The 24,314-nt window shown below is 37.5% G+C and overlaps 1 protein-coding gene across 5 annotated transcripts in view; it reads left to right on the forward strand.

Annotated features, from left to right (window-relative positions):
* ATP13A4 (ATPase 13A4) overlaps positions 1 to 24,314 on the forward strand; it is a 128,743-nt gene that overhangs the window by 93,648 nt on the left and 10,781 nt on the right. For 2 of the 5 annotated variants that reach the window (XM_032337676.1, XM_032337683.1), the window contains 11 exons: positions 910 to 1,034; positions 5,162 to 5,325; positions 6,141 to 6,263; positions 7,466 to 7,545; positions 9,013 to 9,055; positions 9,477 to 9,586; positions 11,623 to 11,719; positions 13,246 to 13,318; positions 20,785 to 20,956; positions 21,980 to 22,173; positions 23,455 to 23,543. In XM_032337676.1, coding sequence (XP_032193567.1) covers positions 910 to 1,034; positions 5,162 to 5,325; positions 6,141 to 6,263; positions 7,466 to 7,545; positions 9,013 to 9,055; positions 9,477 to 9,586; positions 11,623 to 11,719; positions 13,246 to 13,318; positions 20,785 to 20,956; positions 21,980 to 22,173; positions 23,455 to 23,543 — 1,270 coding nt within the window. Of the gene's footprint in view, positions 1 to 909; positions 1,035 to 5,161; positions 5,326 to 6,140; positions 6,264 to 7,465; positions 7,546 to 9,012; positions 9,056 to 9,476; positions 9,587 to 11,622; positions 11,720 to 13,245; positions 13,319 to 20,784; positions 20,957 to 21,979; positions 22,174 to 23,454; positions 23,544 to 24,314 lie in introns of those variants that run through there. The other 3 variants (XM_032337692.1, XM_032337709.1, XM_032337700.1) reach the window with 3 other exon arrangements.

Here is a 24,314-nt window from a genome sequence, read left to right on the forward strand (position 1 = left end):
CCAGCCATTCTGGTGGAGATGTTAGTAGTGTCTTAGGAGCATGACTGACTTTAGCCCCTGCCCCTGGCTGACGTGAGGCCCAGCATTGAGACGCCCATGGCAAGCAAGGCCAGGTGCTCTCCTGGGTGCTGCTTTCATTCATATTTCAGCCAGAATTAGGCAATACTGGTGTCTTGCCCTTGTGTCTGCTAGAGAGGTCTGGGTCTCAGATAAATGAATCATGGGAGAATTTTTGGGTCCCTGAAAGGTACCTTAATATTACTCCCCTGCACTTAATTCCATGAAATGTCTTGGTGATGGTCTTGTGATTAGGAGCCTCAGAGGCCCCACTTCCTTGCAGAAACATTCACACTTTATGCAAAAGAGCAATGCTGCCTGTCTGCAGAGGGAGGAAGGGAAGGGAGGAGAGAGAGGGCTGTGTTTTGAGCTTCAGATCTCCTGGGGTTGAAAGAGTATTACTTATAGGCCTGGATTCTGGAGAAACTGGCATTTTGTTTTCTTGTTCTTGAGCCTCACTTAACTTTGTACGATGTTCAGTACCAGAGCTAGAACTCCTCCCAGGTGGTTGCTAACAGGTGAGGTGCTGGAAATCAGACTAGTCACAGCAAAGAAAGAAGACTTTGAATCATTTGATTCATTCTCTATGAAAGTTAAAGCAAATATTTCACTTAATAAATACTCTCTTTTCCAATTAATTCAGTCAGAGTAAATGTCTCGGTGCCCTTCCTGTCCCCTCCTGTCTTCTTTCTGGGTATTTCCTGGCATGTATGTAGTAGTTAAGGAATGGTGCTTAAGCAGGTGAGTGGGAACCATTCTGACAGGAACCTATTTGCCTTTGTTTTTGTTTTGCTTCCCCAAAGAAAGACCACAATGTGCTATTTCTGCTCATTTACATGTATATATTTCCAGGGACAAAGTAGAATCAGACCTGATATTTCTGGGATTGCTGATCTTGGAGAATCAGCTGAAGGACGAGACAAAACCTGTTCTGGAAGAACTCATCTCAGCCCGGATAAGGACTGTAATGGTCACAGGTATAGAGCAACATATATGTGAAAACAGAAAGAATTTGATGCGGAAATAGGCAAGATTCACTCATCTCCTAAAGATTGTTGACAACCTCCTGTGGGTTGGACACCATTCTAGGTACTGGAGATTGGCAACAGAAAATGCAAAGTTACTGTTTTCACCAAGTTTCTATTTAGGTGAGGTGAGATAGAAAATCAATCAATCAGGTGAGCAAATAAGCAGCTAGCTTTAAGAGTTATGAGGTACATGAAACAAAACAGAATGATATGGTAAAGTGTGTCTGACTGGCTAATATATATGTGGTATCTGCTCAGAGAGGGGTCATTTGGGATAACACCTGCCTGATAAGAAGATGTGAGCCATGCAAAGATGGTGATTTTTGTTAAATGTTAGAGGAAGAGAAATGTTCAGTCAGTGTGGTCTGTAAACTACACTGAAGGCCCATCAATAATGAGGTCTATTATTCCGGTAGTAAAAACTGCTATACCCGTACTTCTTTCAAACCCCAAATCACACAAACAGGAAAGGGGTGAAAAAGGATCATGCAAGAGAAGTGTGTGGAATTTCTTAATGAATCCTTCTAAGTGGAACTGATGATGTCTTAATGCATCCATTTGTTTGAGTGTGTGCCTTTCTTCCCCTGCTTTTAAGTCCAATGCATCTAAATTGTGATAACTGTGTCACCAAGATACAGTATTACCCCACCAGAGCCCATATTCCCCAGCCCACTTTCCTTGAACCCAATGTCACTGCAGAGAACTCTAGGATACTTCTACTTTCCCCTCTGTACTTCTCCATCTTCCATTCTATTACTGCAATCCAAGAGACTTTAGGATCACTTTTACTCTATCCCTTTTTAGTCCCTCAATCCAATGTCTAGGCATTGCTGAGTTAATTAACTACTTCGGATTCCCCTTAGGTTATGACCCTTCTGTTTCAAAAATATTTATTTAGCACTTATTTGACACATTCTCACAATCTATCCTTAGATTTGAAATGAAATACATAATTTTGTACACTACCTCTTCTCTTCTGCCCTCACGTAGGAATTTCTGTTCTCTTTCTTGGCTCACTTGGTTAAATATTTTCCCCAAGACTTGTCCTTGGATAGGATGGAAGGGTGATATGTTCTCTGAATTCTTACATATCTCAGATATCTTTCTTCACTCTGACAGGTGAATGATATCTTGCCTGGGTATAGGATTTGGGGGTTATAGTCTTTTTTTTTTTTTCTTAATGATCTCAGATGTTATTACAAGCCTAACGTCTGTCCACTGTAGTTAATTTGTTCTCTTCCCTATATAATCCTTTTCTTTAATTCTGGAGTTTAGAAATGCTACCGGGGTATGTCTATATGTTTATCTTTTTACATTAATTGAATATGGAACATAGTGAGCCTTTTAATCTATCTTCTTCCTGTCAGGAAAATCTCTTCTACTGTTCATTTAATTATTGCCTTTGTTTTGTCTCCTCCTTTTTCCCTTCTGGAGTTTCTGTTGTTCACATGATAGGCTTCCTGGATCTATCCTCGTAGTCTCTTATCTTTTTTCTTGTGATTCTGTATTTGTTATAATTTTGCTTTGTGTTTAAGATTATTTTTTTTGCATCCAATTTTTCCAAAGCACAAACTCAGGTTCCAAAAATGACCATTATTACCTCTTAAGTGTTAAGTTCTGAAATCATGTTTTGGGGCAGTAATGGCCCTTAAAACCTTTTTTGTTTTGGTGGTGGTGGGGAGAGAGGAAGGTACATTTGAGTTTTTTTTAAGTGCATTCCTTATTTTTAATGTTCTAATGCAGGTTTCATCTATCTTCAACAACTACTCTATTTTGACTTTCATGTGTTCTGGTTGTTCTTGCCTGATCTTTTCTTGTTTAGCTTCTGGGATTTCTTGAATAGTTTGTTATATTTCTCTGTCAGATGATTGAGGCTCAGACCTGGGCTGAATCTCCCAAACAGTTGAACTTCTAGGGTGGTGGATAACAAAATGGTCTTGTGTTGCAAAGCCGCCAAACTCTTGGTGACTTGCTAAGGCATGTGGTGAACTCTTCTTAGGGCTCAGGGTTCCAGCCTCAGGGTAGATAGAGAAGCTCTCACCCATTAATTAGCTCTTCTGGAGATTCTCGTAAATACTTTGGTAGAAATCTGAAGAAAGCCATTTCAGGGATAGTCAGCCAGGTGTTACGTTATTTATTGTTCAGTGGTTGCTCCAAGAATCACAACATCTGTACCTACCCTTTCAAAAAGACTTACAAACATAAAAGTCCTCTGTCTTTTTCTCCTTTATGTTATAGTTGCCATGTATATGCAACAAATTATCTTAGATAAGTAATAAGACATATCTAAGAATGTCTTTATTTCTCCTTATTTCTGAATGATTCTTCCGCTAGCTATAGGAATCTGAGTTAACTGTTCTCTCTTCAGCACTTCAAGAATATTCCACTGTCATCTTTCTTCCATGAATTTTGATGAGAAATCTGTGATAATTCAAATAATCATTCTCTAATATATAATATATTGTTTTCTCTGTTTTTAAGATATTTTCTTTACCTTTGTTTTTAGAAGTTTGATTATAATGTTTTTGGGTATGGTTCTCACTGAGTTTATCTTGCTTGAGATTCACCAAACTTCTTAAATATATAAATTTAAATCTTTTACCATATTTTGGATTTTTTCTGCTTCACTTCTTCAAAAAAAATTGTTTTTTCCTGTTCTCATTCCTTTCTCCTCTCCGTCCTGGACTCTAATGACATGAATCTTGTTATTCTTCCATCTCTGTTCTTTTGTTTTTAAATTTTTCTCTCTGTTTTTCAGATTGCATAACTTCTATTGATTTATCTTTTAAATTCATTGACTTCTTTTCTTGTCATCTCCATTCTGCTCTTGGGAGCATCCAATGAATTTTTTATTTCAGTTATTATATTGTTCAATTTTGAAGTAGTCATTTGGTTCTTACTTACGGAGTGTATTTTTTTTTTTTTTACTTGAGAACTTCTATCTTGTCATTTATTTTAAGAGCACTAACCTTCACCTCATGGAGGAGGCTTATAAGGGCTGCTTTAAAAACATTTAGTTTTTAAAGTCCAACATCTGGGTCATCCTTGGACAAGCAAATGTTGATTTTTTTTTTTCCCCTTGAGAATTGACTACATTTTCCAGGTTCATTTTTTTTTTTTTTTTGCATGTTGAATATCCTAAACATTTAAATTATTATATTACAAGAACTTGGATCCTGTTAAAATCCTCTGGAGAGTGTTGAGGCTGTTTGTTTATTTGTTTGTTTGTTTGTTTTAGCAAGGAAAACTCTAGGATGTATGAGGTGATTAATATCATAGTTCAGTTCCTGAGGCTTTTGCTTTTCTCTGGGTTTGTTCTATGCATGCACAACTCTGAGTTGAGTTCATATCCTGAGTTAGTCTTTTTGTCTATCTATCTTCTTTCTTGGGTCTGTCCCATAATTCTTCAGCCTTCAAGCTCTTTATTTTTTTTTTTTCCCCTGGTTTCTTTGGCCAGAAAGATTAAGTTTCTCTTGGAGTTTCAGCTTCCTTCACAGCTCTGGGACTAAGGTTCACATTCAGGTCAAACATGTGGGAGGAAAGAGAAAAAAAAAAAGCCAAAAATATCATCACCTTGTAGATTGTTTCTCCAGATTCAACTCTCTTCCACATTCTGCCTGCTTATGTTTACTCTTCAAAATCCTTGGATAGTTGTTTTTTGTATTTTTCACATAGTTTTCCACTGTAATCAGTGGGAGAGATAGATTTTAATGGTTTTTTTTTTCCAGTTTGGCTGAAAGTGGAACCACGTGATAAAATATTAAATCAGTGGGGTTTTGCTTAATGTTTACCAAGCTAAAAAATGATGGAGATAGATTTGAAATTCACCTTTTTCTTTTTCCTTCCCACTCTCTGGAAAAATGTATACTGGTAGGTTTTGAAGTAACCAGATGAAAAGCAAAAAGAATCACAAAAGGGATCATGAATCCATGGAGAATCAGAGTGAGAGAGACTTAGAAATTATTTATTTTCACACCTAAAACAAGTTCTGAACTCCTTACCCTAGTTTTCCAGGCCATACATGAATTGATTCTATTTATTCAACCCCATCTTGCTATACTTCTCCTTTCTTGTAGGTGACAATCTTCAGACTGCAATAACAGTGGCCAGGAAGTCTGGAATGGTTTCTGAAAACCAAAAAGTCATTCTCATTGAAGCAAATGAAACCATTGGGTCCTCCTCAGCATCTATAAGTTGGAAATTAGTAGAGGAGAAGAAACAGATTTCATATCGCAATCAGGTATACCTAAAAAACAGACCTTTTGCAATATTATGGCTCACAGTGTTGGCTGCTGAGCAGCTCTGATTGGCCAAGATGTACAGGTAACCTAGAGTCAACATATTTCTCCAAATGTCTAACACATATGCTATTTGAAGAGCTCCCATCACTTTCTCATACTGTCCTACTGAGCTTTAATGTACAGTGTTTTCCTGAGTGCTGGGAAGAATTCATTCTTTCAAGCTTTGGCTCTTGTTGGCTCTATATAAGAAAGAATGTAGTAAGCGGGACTGTGAATCTAATTTCTCATCTTCCTCTTGCTTGCTAGCCATCCCCTCCGGTCCAAAGGAGATTTAGTCCCTGGGAGGGAAACTGCTGTGTGCATTGGAAAATTAGATTATGTCTTCAGGGTGGGAAAAAAGTTTTATTCATCTATTCCCAATCTTGTCAGTATCTTATCTCCATTGTGTCCTTGTGGGACAATATTAATCCTATAAGAAAACAAATTGTAAGTTCTCACTTCAGGGAGAGATTTGTTAAGCTGTAATGCTCTGTATAGTACACTTGAAATGTGTGAAATGTGCTCTTTTCTGGGACTCACCACAGTCAAATCAGGATGAGAACAAGACATGAGTAAGTGTTATTCTCCTATTCACTAGAGGCTGTTTGTGCAACGATTGATCTAGCAAAGAGAAAGTGCTTCTCTGAGGAATCAGGGCTGGAGTGTGACTCTTAAAGAGACACCAGACTGTCATCTTTTTCTTCTCTTTGATATTTTTGTGGTTCTTTACCAAATCTCTATCAAATGTGTAAAGTAATTGTGTCTTGCTTTGCAGGATAATTACATTAATATCAGGGAAGATATCTCTGATAATGACAGAGAAGGAGGTTACCATTTTGCCTTAAGTGGAAAATCTTTTCAGGTTATAAGTCAACATTTCAGCAGCCTACTACCAAAGGTAATCTCCCAGTAAAGATGCTGATGATGTCACTTACAGAACATGTTCCTAAGTAATTTCAAGCCTCTATAGATAAGATATACCTATTGAATAGATTTAAAAAAAAGGCAGATATTTTTGTTGTCTCATTTCCTACTAGATTTAAAATCAGTGAATTTGATTAGACAATTTCTTATCATCTATAGGAATAAATTATTAAGGAATTATCCAATCATAAATATTGCTTTTGGGTGGCTGTCTTTATATTGGCATAGTGAGGGGTCTCCTACTAGCGGAAATCCAGCAATTATACAGGAAGGCAGGCCAAGAATAGAGGAATTCCATTAGGTTTTTGATAGAGAAACCGTATACAAAAGCCAGTCAAACTTAACACTTTTCTGATGAAGAACAATAGTGGGGGCAGGTAAGTATTATATATAACATATAGACAAACTGGAAAAAGACTATATCCAGTATAATACAAAGATAGATGGTTTTTATTCTTTTTTTTTTAAATTCAATTGCTTATCCTCTTAGGTACTATTTAGGAAAAAAAGAATAAAGACTTTGAGGCTGACTGAACATTAAGCTGAGTTACTGCCAAAATGAGCAGGGAATGTAGAGATCTAACACAGAAGAATTTAGACTCTATAGGATAAAGCTCAGGTGGATGGAGCTGGTATAGGTTTAATATCTCCAAACCATCAATGTTCCATAGCCCAGATTAGGCTTGGGATATTAGCTGAGTTTCACAATTGGTCAAGTCCAGATGGTAGTTAAATCAAAGATCACAAATTGTCACTATTTCATCATTAGGCTGTTTTTCTGCTAGTTCTGAACAATTTTCTCAGAAGCAGTTACCTCTTTTCCTTTTCCTGGGATGTTAACCTCTGGATATCTCATAATTTCTGCTACTCTACTGACTCAAGATTCCATTAAGGTCTGGATTTTTTTTTTTTTTTACCATATTTTCAATGACAGCTCAGCTAAATTCCTGAAGATCATCATTTTAATCAATATTTTTGTTACGTCTTTACGGATTTTTGGTCTCCTGCTCACTTATTTGATTACTAAAGTCTCAATGTCTTAAAATCAAAAAATGGACTTCTTGGAAACAAACAATTTTTGCCATTCATGGATTTTGTACCCAGTGTTCTGAGTATTATCAATTACTTCATGTATGGCTAACTGACATGCTGCATTTTCTCTCATGTTCCTTACAGATACTGATCAATGGGACCATCTTTGCAAGAATGTCTCCTGGGCAGAAATCCAGTCTGGTGGAAGAATTTCAGAAACTGGAGTAGGTTCTTTGCCATTTCGGGTGGTATGAAGTGCCTGGAGGCATGGCAGTCAGGGAGAGTGTAAGAGGTACAGGAAGTCACCTACCTTGGCCAAGGCAGTGGTTCTTAACCTAACTATATATGACAGTCAATTCCAGAGTTTTGAAAACATAACAATGCCAAGACAGTGTTGTCCAGAGATTCTGATTCAGTTGCTCATGTGAGGCTTAGACATTAGTGTTTTTTATAGATCTCCTCTAGTAAGTCAGCTGTGGATCCAGAGTTGAGAATCACTGGACCAGGACATATAGGGCATGAAAATGTAGGGTGAGAAATGAACGTGGAAGTGTAGTTTGAGTTCAGCTCCTGAGGTACAATGAAAATTTAGGTTTTATAAGTTATCACAGTTCTGATATAAGGTGATTTATATGGCAAGAGATTCACATTACCTTAAAAATATGAAAACATTTATATGACAGAGAATCTTTTCTGTCCTAAATCAGAAAAATTATTCTCTTCCAACACAAGGGTCTTCATTACAGAGTAAACAGTTCAATTAACGTGCCCATCATTTAGGACCTTTTATTTCTTGTTAATAGAACCCATGGAGTCCTGAAAGCTTTCTTTACTTCTGGTGCTGGACCATACAGATGTAACTTCTACTCCTACTCATTCCCACTTAATCCTCCTACTTGATTCAGTCACTAGGCAAGTTTCTTGATTCAGAAAGCCCTGTCTTTTCCACATGGTTGACAACACAGACAGTAAATGAGTTGCCTTCATATGACAGTGTGGAAGAGAAGTATAGCCAATTCGGTAAATGCTGTGAGAACACTCCTACCTTAAAAAGCAGACTATCTATAATTTTTGTCACCAGTGAAAGCAGTCTGTATGTAACCTCAAAAAACTATCCTGAGGCAGGGATGTGTTTTCTTTCTTCAAAATCTGGGCCTGACACTGCATTTTTTAGTTGAGTGACTGCTAAGATGGCAGATCTCCTCTCCTGTTACTGTTAACAGCACCAACAAGTAACTTTGTTTTGTTTGTTTTGTTTTAGAGATTATAAGGCACTCTTCCATACAGCACCTCACTGAATACGTATAACACTTTGTAGGAGAGAAAAATGATAGCCAAAATAGCCTAGTGATCAGGTCCAAAGATCTCTGTCTGGTTTCAAATCTGTTGCCCTCTTCACTGTGCCATGGTATCACATCATCATCTGTGAACATCCCACTTTATAGCCAACAAAGTCACTTCCTAAACAGCGATGTTCAGGGTCTCCCTGAAATGCTTGGATTCAGGAATGGTGCACTGGACTGCTGAGTCACACTTTACTTTTAGTCAAACTAGACTCTTAGGAAAACTCCCTTACAATGAATAATCAGTTCAATTCCTCAGTAATGAAGTTAAACTTATCTTTTTAATTGGAGAAATTAATAGGTAAAATTGCTCTGATATCTCTTACATTTGACATGGTTCCCTTTTAGTTACTTTGTAGGTATGTGCGGTGATGGGGCCAATGACTGTGGGGTAAGTAGCTGTCAGTGTATGGGGCCATAGTGGCACTAGGACAGACAAAGACTTACACTTGATTGTGCTTGCCTGGAGTTCTCTAGAGATAGTATCCCTGGGACATACACTACCTCCATTGTTCTTGTTGGAGAAACTGATGTAGAAGGTTTGGGAGGGTTTCAACCAAAGCCCACAATGCCTTAGTGGTTGGCATAGACCAAATGAGGTAGAATATGGCTCTGGACTCCCCACTTCTTTGGCCAAGTATCCCAGTGCCATATTTTTCTTATATAGTAGGCAGAGCAAAATCTGGCCATCTCCTGGCTAGTACTTGGGTCCACAAGCCACATTGTGGCTAGCTTGACAGACTTTTCTCATGTAGCCTTAGGAGAGATATATGTGAGTGTATATGGAGAGTAAGCTGACTCTTTGCTTTCAGGCTTTGAAAATGGCTCACGTGGGCATCTCTTTATCAGAGCAGGAGGCATCTGTGGCCTCCCCTTTCACTTCGAAAACTCCAAACATTGAGTGCGTACCTCACCTTATCAAGTAAGTAGATGCTTTCCACTAGCATTGTTTTAATCTCTCTCGACTTTTAGGTACAGATTCCATTGTTCTGTCAGGGAAAGAGCAGGAAAACTTTGTGTCCCTGGATGGGGAGGATGCTTTGCAGGACAATGCAATCAGCCATTCTAATCCCAAGTGAATTTACCAGGAGTTAAAAATAACCGTGGGAGAGCAGTGGAATTTCTAATGAAAACCACTCAATAGGTTACTTTTAGAAAATTGGAATCTGGACTTTGTTACTGCTTTGTAAGTGTTGCTCATATTCTTATTATTGTTATTTTTACATGGATCTCCTTAGATGCTTTATGATGGGGGATGGACAGAAACTTTTTCTTTCCCACCTGCCCTCTTTTCTGCTTGACTCTATGCTTTTTGGAATATTCTTTCCATCTCCAGTTTTCAAAATATTTATTCATCTTCACTGCTTCTACTAAAATTTCCCTTGGTATTTTATCTCTGCCTCCCAGAATATGTACTTCTACTTTATTTTATTTGAATCATAGAGATGGTTAGCATTGTGGCTGCTTTGGGCTGTTATAACTAACATGTATTTACAGTTTGTGAAGTGCTCTAATACCTACTATCTTATACTTCAAAATACCCTGGAGATGTAAGAATGGTCTCTATTTTCTTTTGCAAATATGGAAATCGAGGTTCAATTGATATGCCCAAGCTCAAACAGCCATATAGGATTAAAAATTCTATTAAAATTGATTTTATTTAAATATGTGTTATCTACAAACATCGTACTATTCCCACCTCATTAAAATAATAATGATTTGGCTAGCTCTTCCCAATTTTTAAAAAACTTATGCATGTATTTGACAAATATTTATAGAGTAGGCACTTAGTGCCAGGGACTGGTGGAGACACTGAAGACCCAGAAGAAAGTAAATCACAGGGGCGCCTGGGTGGCTCAGTGAGTTAAAGCCTCTGCCTTAGGCTCGGGTCATGATCCCAGGGTCCTGGGATCGAGCCCCACATTGGGCTCTCTGCTCAGCAGGGAGCCTGCTTCCTCCCCCCCTCCCCCCCGCCTCTCTACCTGCTTGTGATCTCTGCCTGTCAAATAAATAAATAAAATATTAAAAAAAAAGTCAATCACACATCCCTTGATTTCATAAAGCTTTCTTATGGATAAATCAAGGTAATGGGAAAAGTTGGAAGGGGACTGAGGAGGTAGAACTGGCTGCTACAGGTGGGTGGTATGTGAAAGCCTTTCTAAGGAGTGAGATGAGAAGAAACTATGTTCTGGTGAAGCAAATGATAGCAGCAGAGCCCCCAAACAGGAAAAAGCCTATTTTAAAATCAGACTTTGGAATCCCAGGAAAACATTTTGACTTTGACCAGAAGGAAATTTAAACTCTGTTTTCTTTCCAATGAAAGATGTAAAGGTGACATTTCATAAGTAATTTATTTTATGCTTTCAATATATACTATTTACTCAGATTCAATCAACATGAACAGAAATGAGCATGCTCATTGTTTCCAGTCTACTTAAATTCCATGTATGACTAATTTCAGTACTGTTCTAGTCCAGTTTCAGAAAAAGTTGGGATTGCCAAATGAGATTTGAATGAAGTGAAACACCTGCAGGAAAATAGCCCCCAAGTCTGCAATCTTATAGAAATCCCTTAGTTCACAGATGAAGAAACTGTGGCAGAAGGAAACTGACCTTCCAAATGACATCAGTGTATAGGTGTGAGATTTGGGACCAGTTCCTCTGACTCTGGGTTGACAAAGTTCCCACAAAAAAAGGACATGACTAAGACTCGACCTGGACTCCATAGCTGGACCAAACCTGTGGACCTCGGCCTGAAATGGGTGTTTCCTAAAAATCTGGTCCTATTCTGACAGCCAGCTCCCATGGGCTCAAGGCTGTCCAGTCTGTCAGACAAACAGTTGAATAATCAGGCTTTTGAGTTTTTTCTCCTGAGCTCAGCTGAACAGCACATTGTAACTGACCTCAATTCTTTCTATTCCTTTCATTTCCTCACTTTTTCATTTCTTTTCTCACACAGGGAAGGACGTGCAGCTCTAGTGACCTCATTTTGCATGTTTAAGTACATGGCTCTGTACAGCATGATTCAGTATGTTGGTGTTCTGCTGCTCTACTGGGTATGACTGGGGACCTGAGTTCTTGGTTAGTGAGGACCAAAACAAGTCATGGTGTACCACCCGTCCCAGTTTGCAATGCTTTTTAAGGAAGAGTGCATGTGGGGAATTGCAAGCTCTAGTAGCCCCTCTAAAACCACCTTTATTTTGAAAGTAAATCAGAAATAGATGAATGTACTTGGGAAAAGTTGATGGTGTCAATTCTCTGACTCTCTTGACATTTTAAATGCAGTGCTTGCTGAAGATCAGAACACAGCACTTTCTCTCTCGCTGTTGCTTCTGCCTGCTTGGACCAGGTCTCTATCTTCCCAGTTGCAGTGTGACTCTACTCTAGGGTACCATTCATTAGAGAGATGATTCTCTGATTGGGGTTGCTGCTAAATATTTCAGAGCCCACTCTCCCTGGAAAAACAAGCCCTGGTTATTAATGTTTGCCAACTTTCATGGTGTAAATACTACCATGGCTGGTTTCAAGCTGTCTACCTGCTGTCACTGAGCATGGAGTTGGGAGAGATATACAGGAGCATGCCATTATGTAGTACTTGCACCACAGAGATGTAAGAGTTGTAAATTTCTTGAAAGGCATAGATAACAGCACAATGTAGGAAAATGATTAGGAAGTGGTGGGTTTGGGAGTATTTATTAGCTTTGTTTTTAGCATAATGTATTTAATGGTAGATTTGTATGACTTAAATTTTTATAATGGCTGTGCTTAACAACCAGTTCAAAAAGATCCCTGAAAACTTAGCAATTAATTCTCACGAACCAGTACAAGCAGCTTATTGTTGATTCCTTAAATTCCTCTCTATGTCTTGCCCTCTCGCCTCTGGATTGAAGGATTTAGTTCTGTTATTTTCAGATTACCCATGTCTCTTCCCACTCATTAATGAATGAGCTGGAGAAGGAGAAGCTATGTATGTAAATTTGGCACTATTTTGGAATCCCAATAATACATGCTATAGAGTTAAACACAGATCACCATTACTCCTTTCCACTAAAGGGTGGGGGAGGCAAGGAAGCAAGTTACTTAAAATCAGTAAGACCTTCACAATTTTTTTTTTCTCAAGAATATCTAACTGCTTTATCAGAACTTTCTAACAATGCCCCAAAATGCAAATAGTGGGTTCAGGTATTCTTTTGCCATTGGTAAAATTTTGGTAAGATCATCACATACTTAACACTTGTTACTCCTGGGAACTCACTGTTTCATTGTGCCAGACCAAACCCTGACTTCCCTGCTAGAAGGTAGAAAGAAGATCAGAGATGAATCCAGTGGAGTGAGATGTCCCCCTCAATAAGGGGTTACTGATGCACAAACGACCCAGGCCAGAGAGCACACGAGGGTGTCCTCCTGGCCAGAGAGGGTTTCCCATCCTTGCCTTTGGTACTCTCACTAATACAAACAGGACCCTGGCTGCACCCTCTCCTTGTAAAATCTTATGTTGCAGTGACAAAATGAATGCAGTTCATGTCAGACTTCATCTAAAAGGTCATAATTTTTTTAAAGTCATTTTCCTTTTTATTTTCAGGAGACAAACAGTCTTTCAAATTACCAGTTTCTGTTCCAGGATCTGGCCATCACAACTCTTATTGGCATAACAAGTAAGATATTTTTTAAAAACTCCCTTTGCTCCCTTCAATGTACTTCCTTCTGCCCCAGGAAATAAAAACTCTACTTTTGAGTGTTGGGCAAAAAGAAAAGTGTTAGCAAAAGGAAACCTGGCTAGTTCTTTTTTTGTCTTCTACAAAATACAGAGCTTCTATAATGGTCACTAAACATTTAAAATGAAAAATGCTCTTTGAAAATCAGGAACGCTGACCACAGTATGCTTTCTGGTATAATTAATTACAGTTAAAATGTGTCCAGCTTATAGAAGCTGAATGGCTTTTATGTTTTCCATCTTTAAATCCTAGCTTTTCAGGGTTTTGAATGGACATTAAAGGTAGTCTTTCGTGGTTTCTAAGCTGTTTGTTCCAGGCTTCCTCCCGATCCTTTCTCTCTATCTGTTTGTCTTCCAGATCACTAATTCTATCTTCTGTCTCAGTTACCCTAGCTTTGAGAGAGTTTAGATTAGATTGGAACTCATTGAGAGCATTGTGAACCTCCTCCCTGGTAGCTTTAAGCTCCACCCTAACATTGTGAACATCCTGTCTGGTCACTTTCAGTTTGGCCCTAATCAATTCTGTTTGGTCATCCATGGCTTTCTCCAACCTAGCTATTGCCTGGATAAGTGTTAGCCTGAATTCTCTTTCTGACATATTGTCTATGTTGATAGCCATTAGCTCTGTTGCAGAAGGTCCATCCTCTGTATTTTTCTTCTGTTGGGCATTCCTCCTCTTAGTCATTTTGGTGGGAGATGACTGAACAGATGTAGCTGGATGTATCAACTGTGGTGCAGTCAAGGTGCACCCTGGAACACTTCTGAGCAATCAGGATTCCCCACCCAAATGAGAGACAAAAGAAAAGAAAAAGAAAAAGAAAAAAAGAAAGGAAGAAAAAAAAGAGAAGAAAATAAAAGAGAGAGAGAGAGAGAGAGACAGGAAAGAAAAGGAGGATGAAAAAGAAGGTTCAGCCCAGATGGGCCCCAAGGTAAGATTTATAAAGTAGACAAACAAAAAGAGATAAAAAGACTGATACAAGTATATGACAAGAGAAAAATATATATATATGCAAATAAAGAAAGAACCTCGTCAAAAAGAACCACAAGTGTAAAATTTATATGCTATCAGGACAAACAGCATGGTACTGGCATAAAAACAGACACATAGACCAGTAGAACAGAGTAGAGAGTCCAGATATGGACCCTCAACTCTATGGTCAATTAATCTTTGACAAAACAGGAAAAAATATACAGTGGAAAAAAGACAGTCTCTTCAATAAATGGTGCTGGGAAAACTGGACAGCTATATGTAGAAGAATGAAACTCGACCATTCTCTTACACTGTACACAAAGATAAACTCAAAATGGATAAAAGACCTCAACATGAGACAGGAATCCATCAGAACATAGGAGAACATAGGCAGTAATCTCTTTGATATCAGCCACAGCAACTTCTTTCAAGATATGTCTCCAAAGGCAAAGGAAACAAAAGCAAAAAATAAACTTTTGGGACTTCATCAAAATCAAAAGCTTCTGCACAGCAAAGGAAACAGTCAAAAAAACAAAGAGGCAACCCACGGAATGGGAGAAGATATTTGCAAATGACAGTACAGACAAAAGGTTGATATCCAGGATCTATAATGAACTCCTCAAACTCAACACACACGAAACAGGCAAACATATCAAAAAATGGGCAGAAGATATGAACAGACACTTCTCCAATCAAGATATACAAATGGCTATCAGATACATGAAAAAATGTTCATCATCATTAGCCCTCAGGGAGATTCAAATTAAAACCACATTGAGATATCACCTTACACCAGTTAGAATGGCCAAAATTAACAAAACAGGAAACAACATGTGTTGGAGAGGATGCGGAGAAAGGGGAACCCTCTTCCACTGTTGGTGGGAATGCAAGTTGGTGCAGCCTCTTTGGAGAACAGTGTGGAGATTCCTCAAGAAATTAAAAATAGAGCTTCCCTATGACCCTGCAATTGCACTCCTGGGTATTTACCCCAAGGATGAATATGAATGTCATGAAAAGAAGGGCCATCTGTACCCCAATGTTTATAGCAGCAATGGCCACGGTCGCCAAACTATGGAAAGAACCAAGATGCCCTTCAACGGACGAATGGATAAGGAAGATGTGGTCCATATACACTATGGAGTATTATGCCTCCATCAGGAAGGATGAATACCCAACTTTTGTAGCAACATGGACGGGACTGGAAGAGATTATGCTGAGTGAAATCAGTCAAGCAGAGAGAGTCAATTATCATATGGTTTCACTTATTTGTGGAGCATAACAAATATCATGGAGGACAAGGGGTGTTAGGAGAGGGGAGTTGGGGTAAATTAGAAGGGGAGGTGAATCATGAGAGACTATGGACTCTGAAAAACAATCTGAGGGGTTTGAATTGGCGGGTGGGTGGGAGATTGGGGTACCAGGTGGTGGGTATTATAGAGGGCACGGATTGCATGGAGCACTGGATGTGCTGAAAAAATAATGAATACTGTTTTTTCTGAAAATAAATAAATTGAAAAAATAAAAAAATAAAAGGTAGTCTTTCCACTAGGCCACTCCCACTCTCACCTCTTAAGTGTCTCCTCAGTTTTCCTGCTGTAGGATTTTTCCCCAACCCATCCAATCCCCATCATCTTTACTATAGTCTCTACTTTCCTCTCTGTTAAATATGAATGCCAACAATTCCACTTGTACCTTTAATCTTACTTCCTCCTACCTTCTCAAGGATTTTTTTTTTATGTAATAATCTCTTTTTCCACCATCCTCAGCTTTTCACTGGTCCGCTAGATCATTCTTATCAGCATATAAATATATTTTCTTATCTTCTACAAGATCTGATAATTCAACAAAATCATTAACTACTGACTGAGTGCTGAGCTTGTACTACTTACTGAAATGGGCACTTAGAATACATCAGTGAAAGAACAAAAACAAATAAAACTTCCTTTCCTTACATTCTAGCAAAATAGCACCACAATCCGCCTAGTTGTTCAAAAACCTGGAGCCATCCTTAGTTTCTCTTTTTATTACTCTTCACATCCCATACCTATGAAATTCTGCGTGGCTCTACCTGCAGAAGCTATCCTGCATCTCTCCTCCATCCGCAGCTTGTAACCTCTGTCACAGAGCAATGTTGCCTCCCTTGTGGATTCCTGTAACAACCTCCCAACTGGTCTTGCTTCCTCTCACCCCCATTTACCTTTCCAAGGGTAGTAGAATGTTATTTTTAAGAAATAAATTTTACTGGGGCACCTGGGTGGCTCAGTCGTGAAGCGTCTGCCTTCAGCTCAGGTCATGATTCCGGGATCCTGGGATGGAGCCCCACACTGGGCTCCCTGCTCAGCCGGAAGCCAGCTTCTTCCTCTCCCACTCCCCCTGCTTGTGTTTCTGCTCTTCCTGTCTCTCTCTGTGTCAAATAAATAAATAAAATCTTAAAAAAAATTAATTTTATTGTCACCCATTTGCTTAAAATGCTTTGGCCCCTGCCTGCTTCTTTACCATCACCTCCCAACACTCACTTGTCCCAGGCACCCTGGTTTTTCAGTCTCTTGAGCACTGCCAAACTTGTGGACACCACAGTACCTTTGTTTTGCTATTTTTTGTGTGTAAGACACTCTTCCCGCCAATCTTCATATGGCTTTGACTTTTTCTTATTTTTCAGATCTCGGTGAGGATCTCAATTTCTCCATAGTCTTATCCACACTTGTTATTTCACTTAAATTATTTTCATATCCTAGTCAGTATGGAATGGTATCTTATTGTGGTTTTAAATTTATTACCCTAATAACTAATCATGTTGAATATATTTTCATGTACTTATTGGTCATTTGTATGTCTTTTTTGGAGAAGTGTTTGTTTAAGTGTTTTGCTGATTTCTTAACTGGATTTTTGTCTTTTGGTTGTTGAGCTCTAGAGTTCTTCAGATGTTGTGAATGTTAAAACCTTCTCATATACATTATTGCAGACATTTTCTCCCATTCTATATTGCTTTTTCCTTTTCTTAGTAATGTCCTTCAATGTACAAAAGTTTCTAATTATGACTAAGTCCAATGTATCTATTTATTTCTTTTCTAGCTCATGCTTCAGGTGTCATATCTAAGAATCCATTGTCAAATCTAAGGTCACGTAGATTTACCCTATGTTTTCTAAAAAGAATTTTATTTTATTTTTGGCTCTTATACTGAAATCATTGATTCTTTTTGTGTTTTTGTATTAATTTCTCTATATGGTGTGAAGTTGGGGTCCAATTTCATTTATTTGGCATGTGGAAATCTAGTTGTCTCAGCCCCATTTGTTAAAAAAACTCTTCTTTCCCCAGTAGATAGTCTTAACACTCATATTGAAGAATCAATTAGCCATGGATGTATGGGTTTATTTCAGGACCCTCAATTCTATTCCATTGGTCTGTATGCCATTACCTTACACAATTACCACAGTGTTCTGATTACTTTTTTAATAGTCAGTTTGAAATCAGGAAGTTTGAGTCCTCCAACATTGTTCTTTTTCAAGATTGTTTTGACTATTCAGAGTCTCCTTTAATTCAACGTGAATTTGAAGATCAAATTTATTATTCTGAAAATAAAACCATTTGAATTTTGATAGAGATTGTGTTGAATCTATAGATAACCTTGGATAATATTGAAATCTCCACAATATTAAGTTTTCCAATATATGAACATCTGATGTGTTTGTTTTCACTTATGTTTTGCTTAATTTCTTTTAGCAAAGTTTGTAATTTTTGGTGTTCAACTCTTTCTCCTCTTTGGCTAAACTTATTCCTAGATATTTTATTGTTTTGGATGCTTTTGAAAATGGAATTGTTCTATTAATTTCTTTTTAAAATTGTTTATTGCCATTATATAGAAACACAACTGATTTTTATGTTTTGATCTTTTATCTTGCAATGTAGATGAATGTGTTTATCAACTCTAGTAGCTTGCTTTCTTTCTTTCTTTCTTTCTTTCTTTCTTTCTTTCTTTCTTTCTTTTTTTTAAAGAACCGAAGTAGAAGTTTAATTTTTTTAAGTAAGTTCCATGCTCAATGTGGGGTTCAAACTCACAATCCTGAGATCAAGACTGCATGCTCTCTCCACTGAGCAACGAAGTGCTCCTCTAGTAACTTTGTTGTGTATTCTTTGGGATTCCCAATATACAGGATTATGTCACTTGTGAAGAGAGATTGTTTTACTTCTTCCTTCTAATTTGGATGACTTTATTTCTTTTCCTTTTCTAATTGCTCTGGATAGAACTTTCAGTATAATGTTGAATAGCAGTGGTGAAATGGGCATTCTTGTCTTGTTCATATCTTACAGGGAACCTCTCAATCTTTTACCCTTGGATATAATGTTAAACCTGACATAACTTTTAATCATAGGGTTGCATGTAGCATCCTAAATTTATAATAATTTACTTTGAATTGATACCTTAACTTTAAGAGCATGCAGAACCCTGCTACTTCACAACTCTGTCTCCTCCTTTTATATTGTTGTTGACACAAATTACATCTTTATCCATTGTGTGCCCAACAATATAGATCTATAATTATTTTTTTATGTGTTATCTTTTAAACCATGTAGGAATAAAAACTGGAATTCAAAACCAAAAATACAGTAATACAGTCTTCTATATTTGTTCAACTGGTTACTTCTACTGGACAAAATGAAGTGTCAGTAAAGAGGTAGAAATGATAAAAAATAATTCTTTAAAAAGAATTCCTTTTGGCTTGTTTTCATATTTTCTATCTCTTTATTGACATTTTCATTTTGTTTGTATGTTGCTCCCTGATTTCTTTGAGCATATTTGAAACAGTTGTTTTAAAGTCTTTGTCCATTTTGTCCAATGCCCAGGCTTCCTCAGAGATGAATTCTATCAATTTATTTTGTTCCATTGAATATTATAGTGTCATTACTCTGGAAATAAGATTTACCCCCTTCCCTAGGGCTTGATGGTTTTTGTTTTGCTGTTTTTTGAAGACTGTCAGAGTACATTTGTTTAATGATTTCCCTAAACTATTTTTGCAAAGACTGTATAAGTTGTTATGTGTGGTCAATGAAATCTCTGTTCCTTTGGCTTTTGTTCAGCTAGTGTTTTGATTGAGATTTTTCTCAACCTCCATCAGTTTAAAACAATGAACAAAGAAGATTGTCTTTGTTGTACAAAAGTTTCTAATAATGATTTTGCAGATTTGTTCTGTGCTGGGGCACTTCAACACTTAGCTAGGCTTGTGCTGAGTGCAGAGATCATCCAGAGTTGAAAACTAAGGGGCTGTTCTGGTCTTTTCTGACATATATCTTACCTTAGGTGTGTGCATGGCTTTCTATGGTCCCCAATATACACAGGTGCTTTTGAAAGCCATAATTTCCCAAAGAAAATTTCTTTAGGTTTTCTTTATTTTGGCTGTTATTTTATGTCTCAGCTGTTATCTTTTGCCCCAGGTGATTGTGGGTAGTTGGTTAGGCTTACAATGTTTTTAAGCAGTGTATACTGCTGTCCTGAGTTAAGTTTCATATTAGGTGAGAGAGATGAGCACCTTGTGCTAGTCCTTCAGGTAACTCCCAGACAGGTTAGAACAGACCTACACAATAATTTGTGTTGAAGTCCGCTCTTTTCCTCCTGTGGCCAGACATAAGAGTCCTCCCCATATTGGGAGTGTGAACAATCAACTTTGAGATTGCCACTGAGATGAAGAGGAGTATGGCAAGAGCAAGTAAAAATGACACAAATCCTGCCTATCACTTTTAAATTGCCTTTTTTTTTGATTTAGCATTTGTTTGATTGTTATAAGCCTTTGTTTTTCAGAGTTTCAATGAAATTAGTTTTAACAGTTTCTGCTTGTTTTTCGATGTTTCTGTGGAAGGATGGGAACTTGGAACTTCCTTCTCTGCCATTTTTCTGATGTCACTCCTCATTTTGTCATTGAATATTTTAAAGCATTACTTTTTAGTGACTGTATGTTGTTTCATTATATAGATGTGCCATAATTTACTGTAAATGATACAGTAATGAACATCTTTTTATACCTCTGATATTTTTAGCTTAGGGTAAATTTCCAGGAATGACCATGTCAAATGTTATGAACAATTTTCACTTTTTTCATATTTATTATTAAATTGCCCTGCAGAAGGTTTCTGTCAATGTAGATTCCCATAAACAGTGTACGAAAGTATGCATTTCATCATGCCCTCACTTATAATTTTATGGTCTTTGCTCATTGAATAGGCAAAAATAAAAGTGGCTCATGATTGTTCTGTCTGCTCTCTTAAGAATGTCTCATATGACTTGAGCTGGGGCCCATTCTTGTTTCGTTCCCTCAAAAAAATGATGTATTTCAGTTTGTCAGTGTGCTTGGATATGTGGACCCAAGAAGTTACACTGTTCTTCTGATGAAGAATAAAACATTTCCCTTCTCTCACAAATATAAAACTTGAATTTATTTTGTAGTGAATTTGAATGGTGCCTACCCCAAGCTGGTGCCTTTCAGGCCTGCAGGAAGGCTGATCTCCCCACCTCTGCTGCTCTCTGTGATTTTCAACATTCTTCTCAGCCTGGCTATGCACATTGTGGGCTTCATTCTGGTTCAGAGGCAGCCTTGGTATTCCATGGAGATGCACAGGTACTATCAAAACCTCGATTCCAACATTTCACATTCTAATTTCTAATGATAGGAGGCCAGTGGTTCTTCATTCTTCTAGAATCGTTGGCTTCTTTAAGTCCCTTGGGAAAATTTCCAGTGATCTTCTCTTCTCAGTAGCACAGTTTGAGGATGTTATTCTTTGGCATAAATCTTTTCCTGTCTTGTGTCATGACGACCTATGACCATCTTTTGTATCTAGGGTGACCATGCATTGTAATTTGCCCAGTCAGTCCCTCTTTAAGCCTGATATAACAATGAAACTAATTGTAATTAATTACTGAAGTGTAATTGGCATACCACATTATATTAGTTTCAGGTGTACGAGCTATTGGTTTGGCAATTCTATACATCATTCAGTGCTTAACCACAATAAGCACCATCTATCACCATACGTTATTATGGTACTACTGATTATATTCTCTATGCTGTACTTTGCATCCCTGTGACTTATTCAGCTGTATCTGGAAATCTGTACATCTTAATCCCTTTTATCTATTTTCCCCACCCACCCCCATTCATGTCTCCTCTGGCAAGTACCAGTTTTTCTGATGATATTTGTCTTTTTCTCTCACATTAAAATCTGTTCTTATTGTATGACAAATTATATAGTCACCTTATTTATAAATGTCTAGACATCTTAAGTCATGAGAGGGAAGAATCATGACTTACTCATGTCTTTCCCACATATCCAAAATGCACATGATGGGTGTCCAATTTATTGAACACACATATATATAATTTGCTTATCTATCTATTCTCTATCCATCATCTTCTATCATCTGTTTATCTATCATCCATCTATTTATCATCTAGCTATCTTTTATCTATTCATCTATCCAAAATATAGATCTATCTGTGCTGGTTTCTTTCTCCTTACTTTTCAGTATATATTCTTTCTCAAAGTATAAACAATTACATTGAGGACTTGGAGTCCTATAGATACAAATGTTCCATAAAGACCTGTCATCTTATTTCATTACATTTTTTTTGCTTCCTTTTTAGTGTCTGCACACTACAAAATGAAAACATCTCAAAGTTAATTATTTCTCCAACTGCTCCAGAAAAAATTGGAAGTAATGGTGTCTTCGCAAGCTTTGAGAACACTACCATATGGTTCTTAGGAACAATCAACTGTATCATTGTGGCTCTTATTTTCTCTAAAGGAAAACCGTTTAGGCAGCCCATCTACACAAACTGTGAGTAGCATTGTAGTCGATCAGAGGTGAGAGGTCACCAGAGGGAACAGATATTCCTACGTCACTCAGGGAGCAGCTGCAGAGTTGATGATTGTCTTTGGTTTGCTGACTTCTACTCTAAGGTTTGCTAAAACACATCATGCAGCCTCATCCTGTGCTCCTTCCTTCAAAGCTGCATTAAATTCTAGGGTTTATTTCTCTACCCTTTCCTTCACCAGAGGTTTGTATCTAGGTGTCTTTTTATGACACCACTCCCAATTGGGATGGCCATTTATTTCCTTCCTTGTCAGTTTTTGTCACAATTCTTCTGGGAGGAAGTGGAGAGAAGCATCACAGTGTTCAGAAAGAACATGTCTCCTGCCATGAAGACAATGATTAAGATAGTTGGCAGCCTGGAAGTGGGTCCTTCCTGAAGGAACCTGGCCTTAGTGATTGTGGAGGCTCTTATACAAAGTACTTACAACTCCTTACATTCTGGGATGAGGTGGGGAGTGTGTTAGGACATGTGGGCAACCTGATTAGCCCTTGGGACATTTATTTGTATGCCACCACTGCCTCTCTAATTGGGAAGATTTAGAAGCACAAGTTGAACAATCAATATCCTCATAAAGATGTGTTTGTTCAGAGAAAGTTATTTTGCCCTTCTTCTTAGGATGAGAAAGCAGTCAAATGCTGACCTGCGCATGACTGCCATTTAAACATTTGATTATTTATAGCCCTCCTTTTTTTCCAGAAACGGATTTGAGGCAGGTATTTTTTTTTAAGATTATTTATTTATTTGACAGAGATCACAAAAGGCAGAGAGGTAGGCAGAGAGAGAGGAGGAAGCAGATTCCCTGCTGAGCAGAGAGTCCGATGAGGGGCTTGATCCCAGGACCCTGGGACCATGACCTGAGCTGAGGGCAGAGGGTTTAACCCACTGAAACACCCAGGCACCCCTAAGGCAGGTGTTTTGTATTAAGAAGACTCAGGTACTTAAATGTCTTCAAGACATTTTTTGAATATATATTATGTCAATGTTGCTCTCTCTATACTTCCTACTTTTATTAATTGAAACTTACAACATGCATGTGAAAATTTCTACTTGCCTCAAGGACATGCATAGAAATTGTGGAGGTGAGACCCATTGCATAGAATGCGTACTTTCCATTTATTATGCTATGTTTGGACGTAGAAATCAAGTAAATTTGATCAGTGTTAATCTAGAATATATCTATCAATAGATATCACATTCTATATTCTGATTTCTCTAAATGATAGCTTGTGTTCTTATTTCCTCAGATATATTTGTCCTTGTGCTGGTCCTACAGCTGAGTGTGTGTCTGTTCATTCTATTTGCTGATATTCCAGAATTATATAGGCGTTTGGATGTAAGTCTTATCTCTGGGATATGATGATGGTTTATAGTTATGTAATACCCTGACTTCAAGAAGCAGGTCACAATTGCAATTGACACAGATTCTTGAAACTGATTATTCTTTTCAAATAGCAGAGTTAAAAAGAATACTGAATTTATTCATATTTTGTATTTAAGCTGGCCAGGAAATAAGATTCTATCTAGTCTTGATTTCCATGTATTTTAGAAGCACTGAACATTTTTCTTTTAAAAGATCCCTGTAAGAATGGAAAAAAAAAATATATATATATATATATATATATTCTCTTTCAAGTGTGAGACTTTTTTTTTCTAAATGTTTCTGTTTTGAAGCTGTTGAAAACAGTTTGCCTATAACACTTTTTCTGTTAATTCTCAAATCTGTGTTTACATCATTTTTAAAAAAACTCTTTAAAAACATGTTTGTCTATATATTCATATTTAATGTCTGCAAAACTTGCTTGAAAAGAGTCGTACCTTGCCTCATGAATTGTCTAATAGTGTGTAATTTTGAGACAAATTTAAAACTCTTTAAGAGACAAATTTTACATATTTGAGCAAGGCAATATATATATATTTCTATTCTTTTAATCTATACTCTCAAATTAGAAGTTCATTATTGCCAAATGTCCTTTAGACCAATAAGTAGAATAGAAAAGAGATGGTAAAAGGAAATGAGTTTTCTCACTTAGTGCTACGTGAGCCTACCTGGCCTCCTCTCCATCTCAAAGACATATTTCAAGAAGGTCAAGATCCTATCTTATTC

Source organism: Mustela erminea, chromosome 1 (assembly GCF_009829155.1).
Source record: "Mustela erminea isolate mMusErm1 chromosome 1, mMusErm1.Pri, whole genome shotgun sequence".
NCBI lineage: Eukaryota > Metazoa > Chordata > Mammalia > Carnivora > Mustelidae > Mustela > Mustela erminea.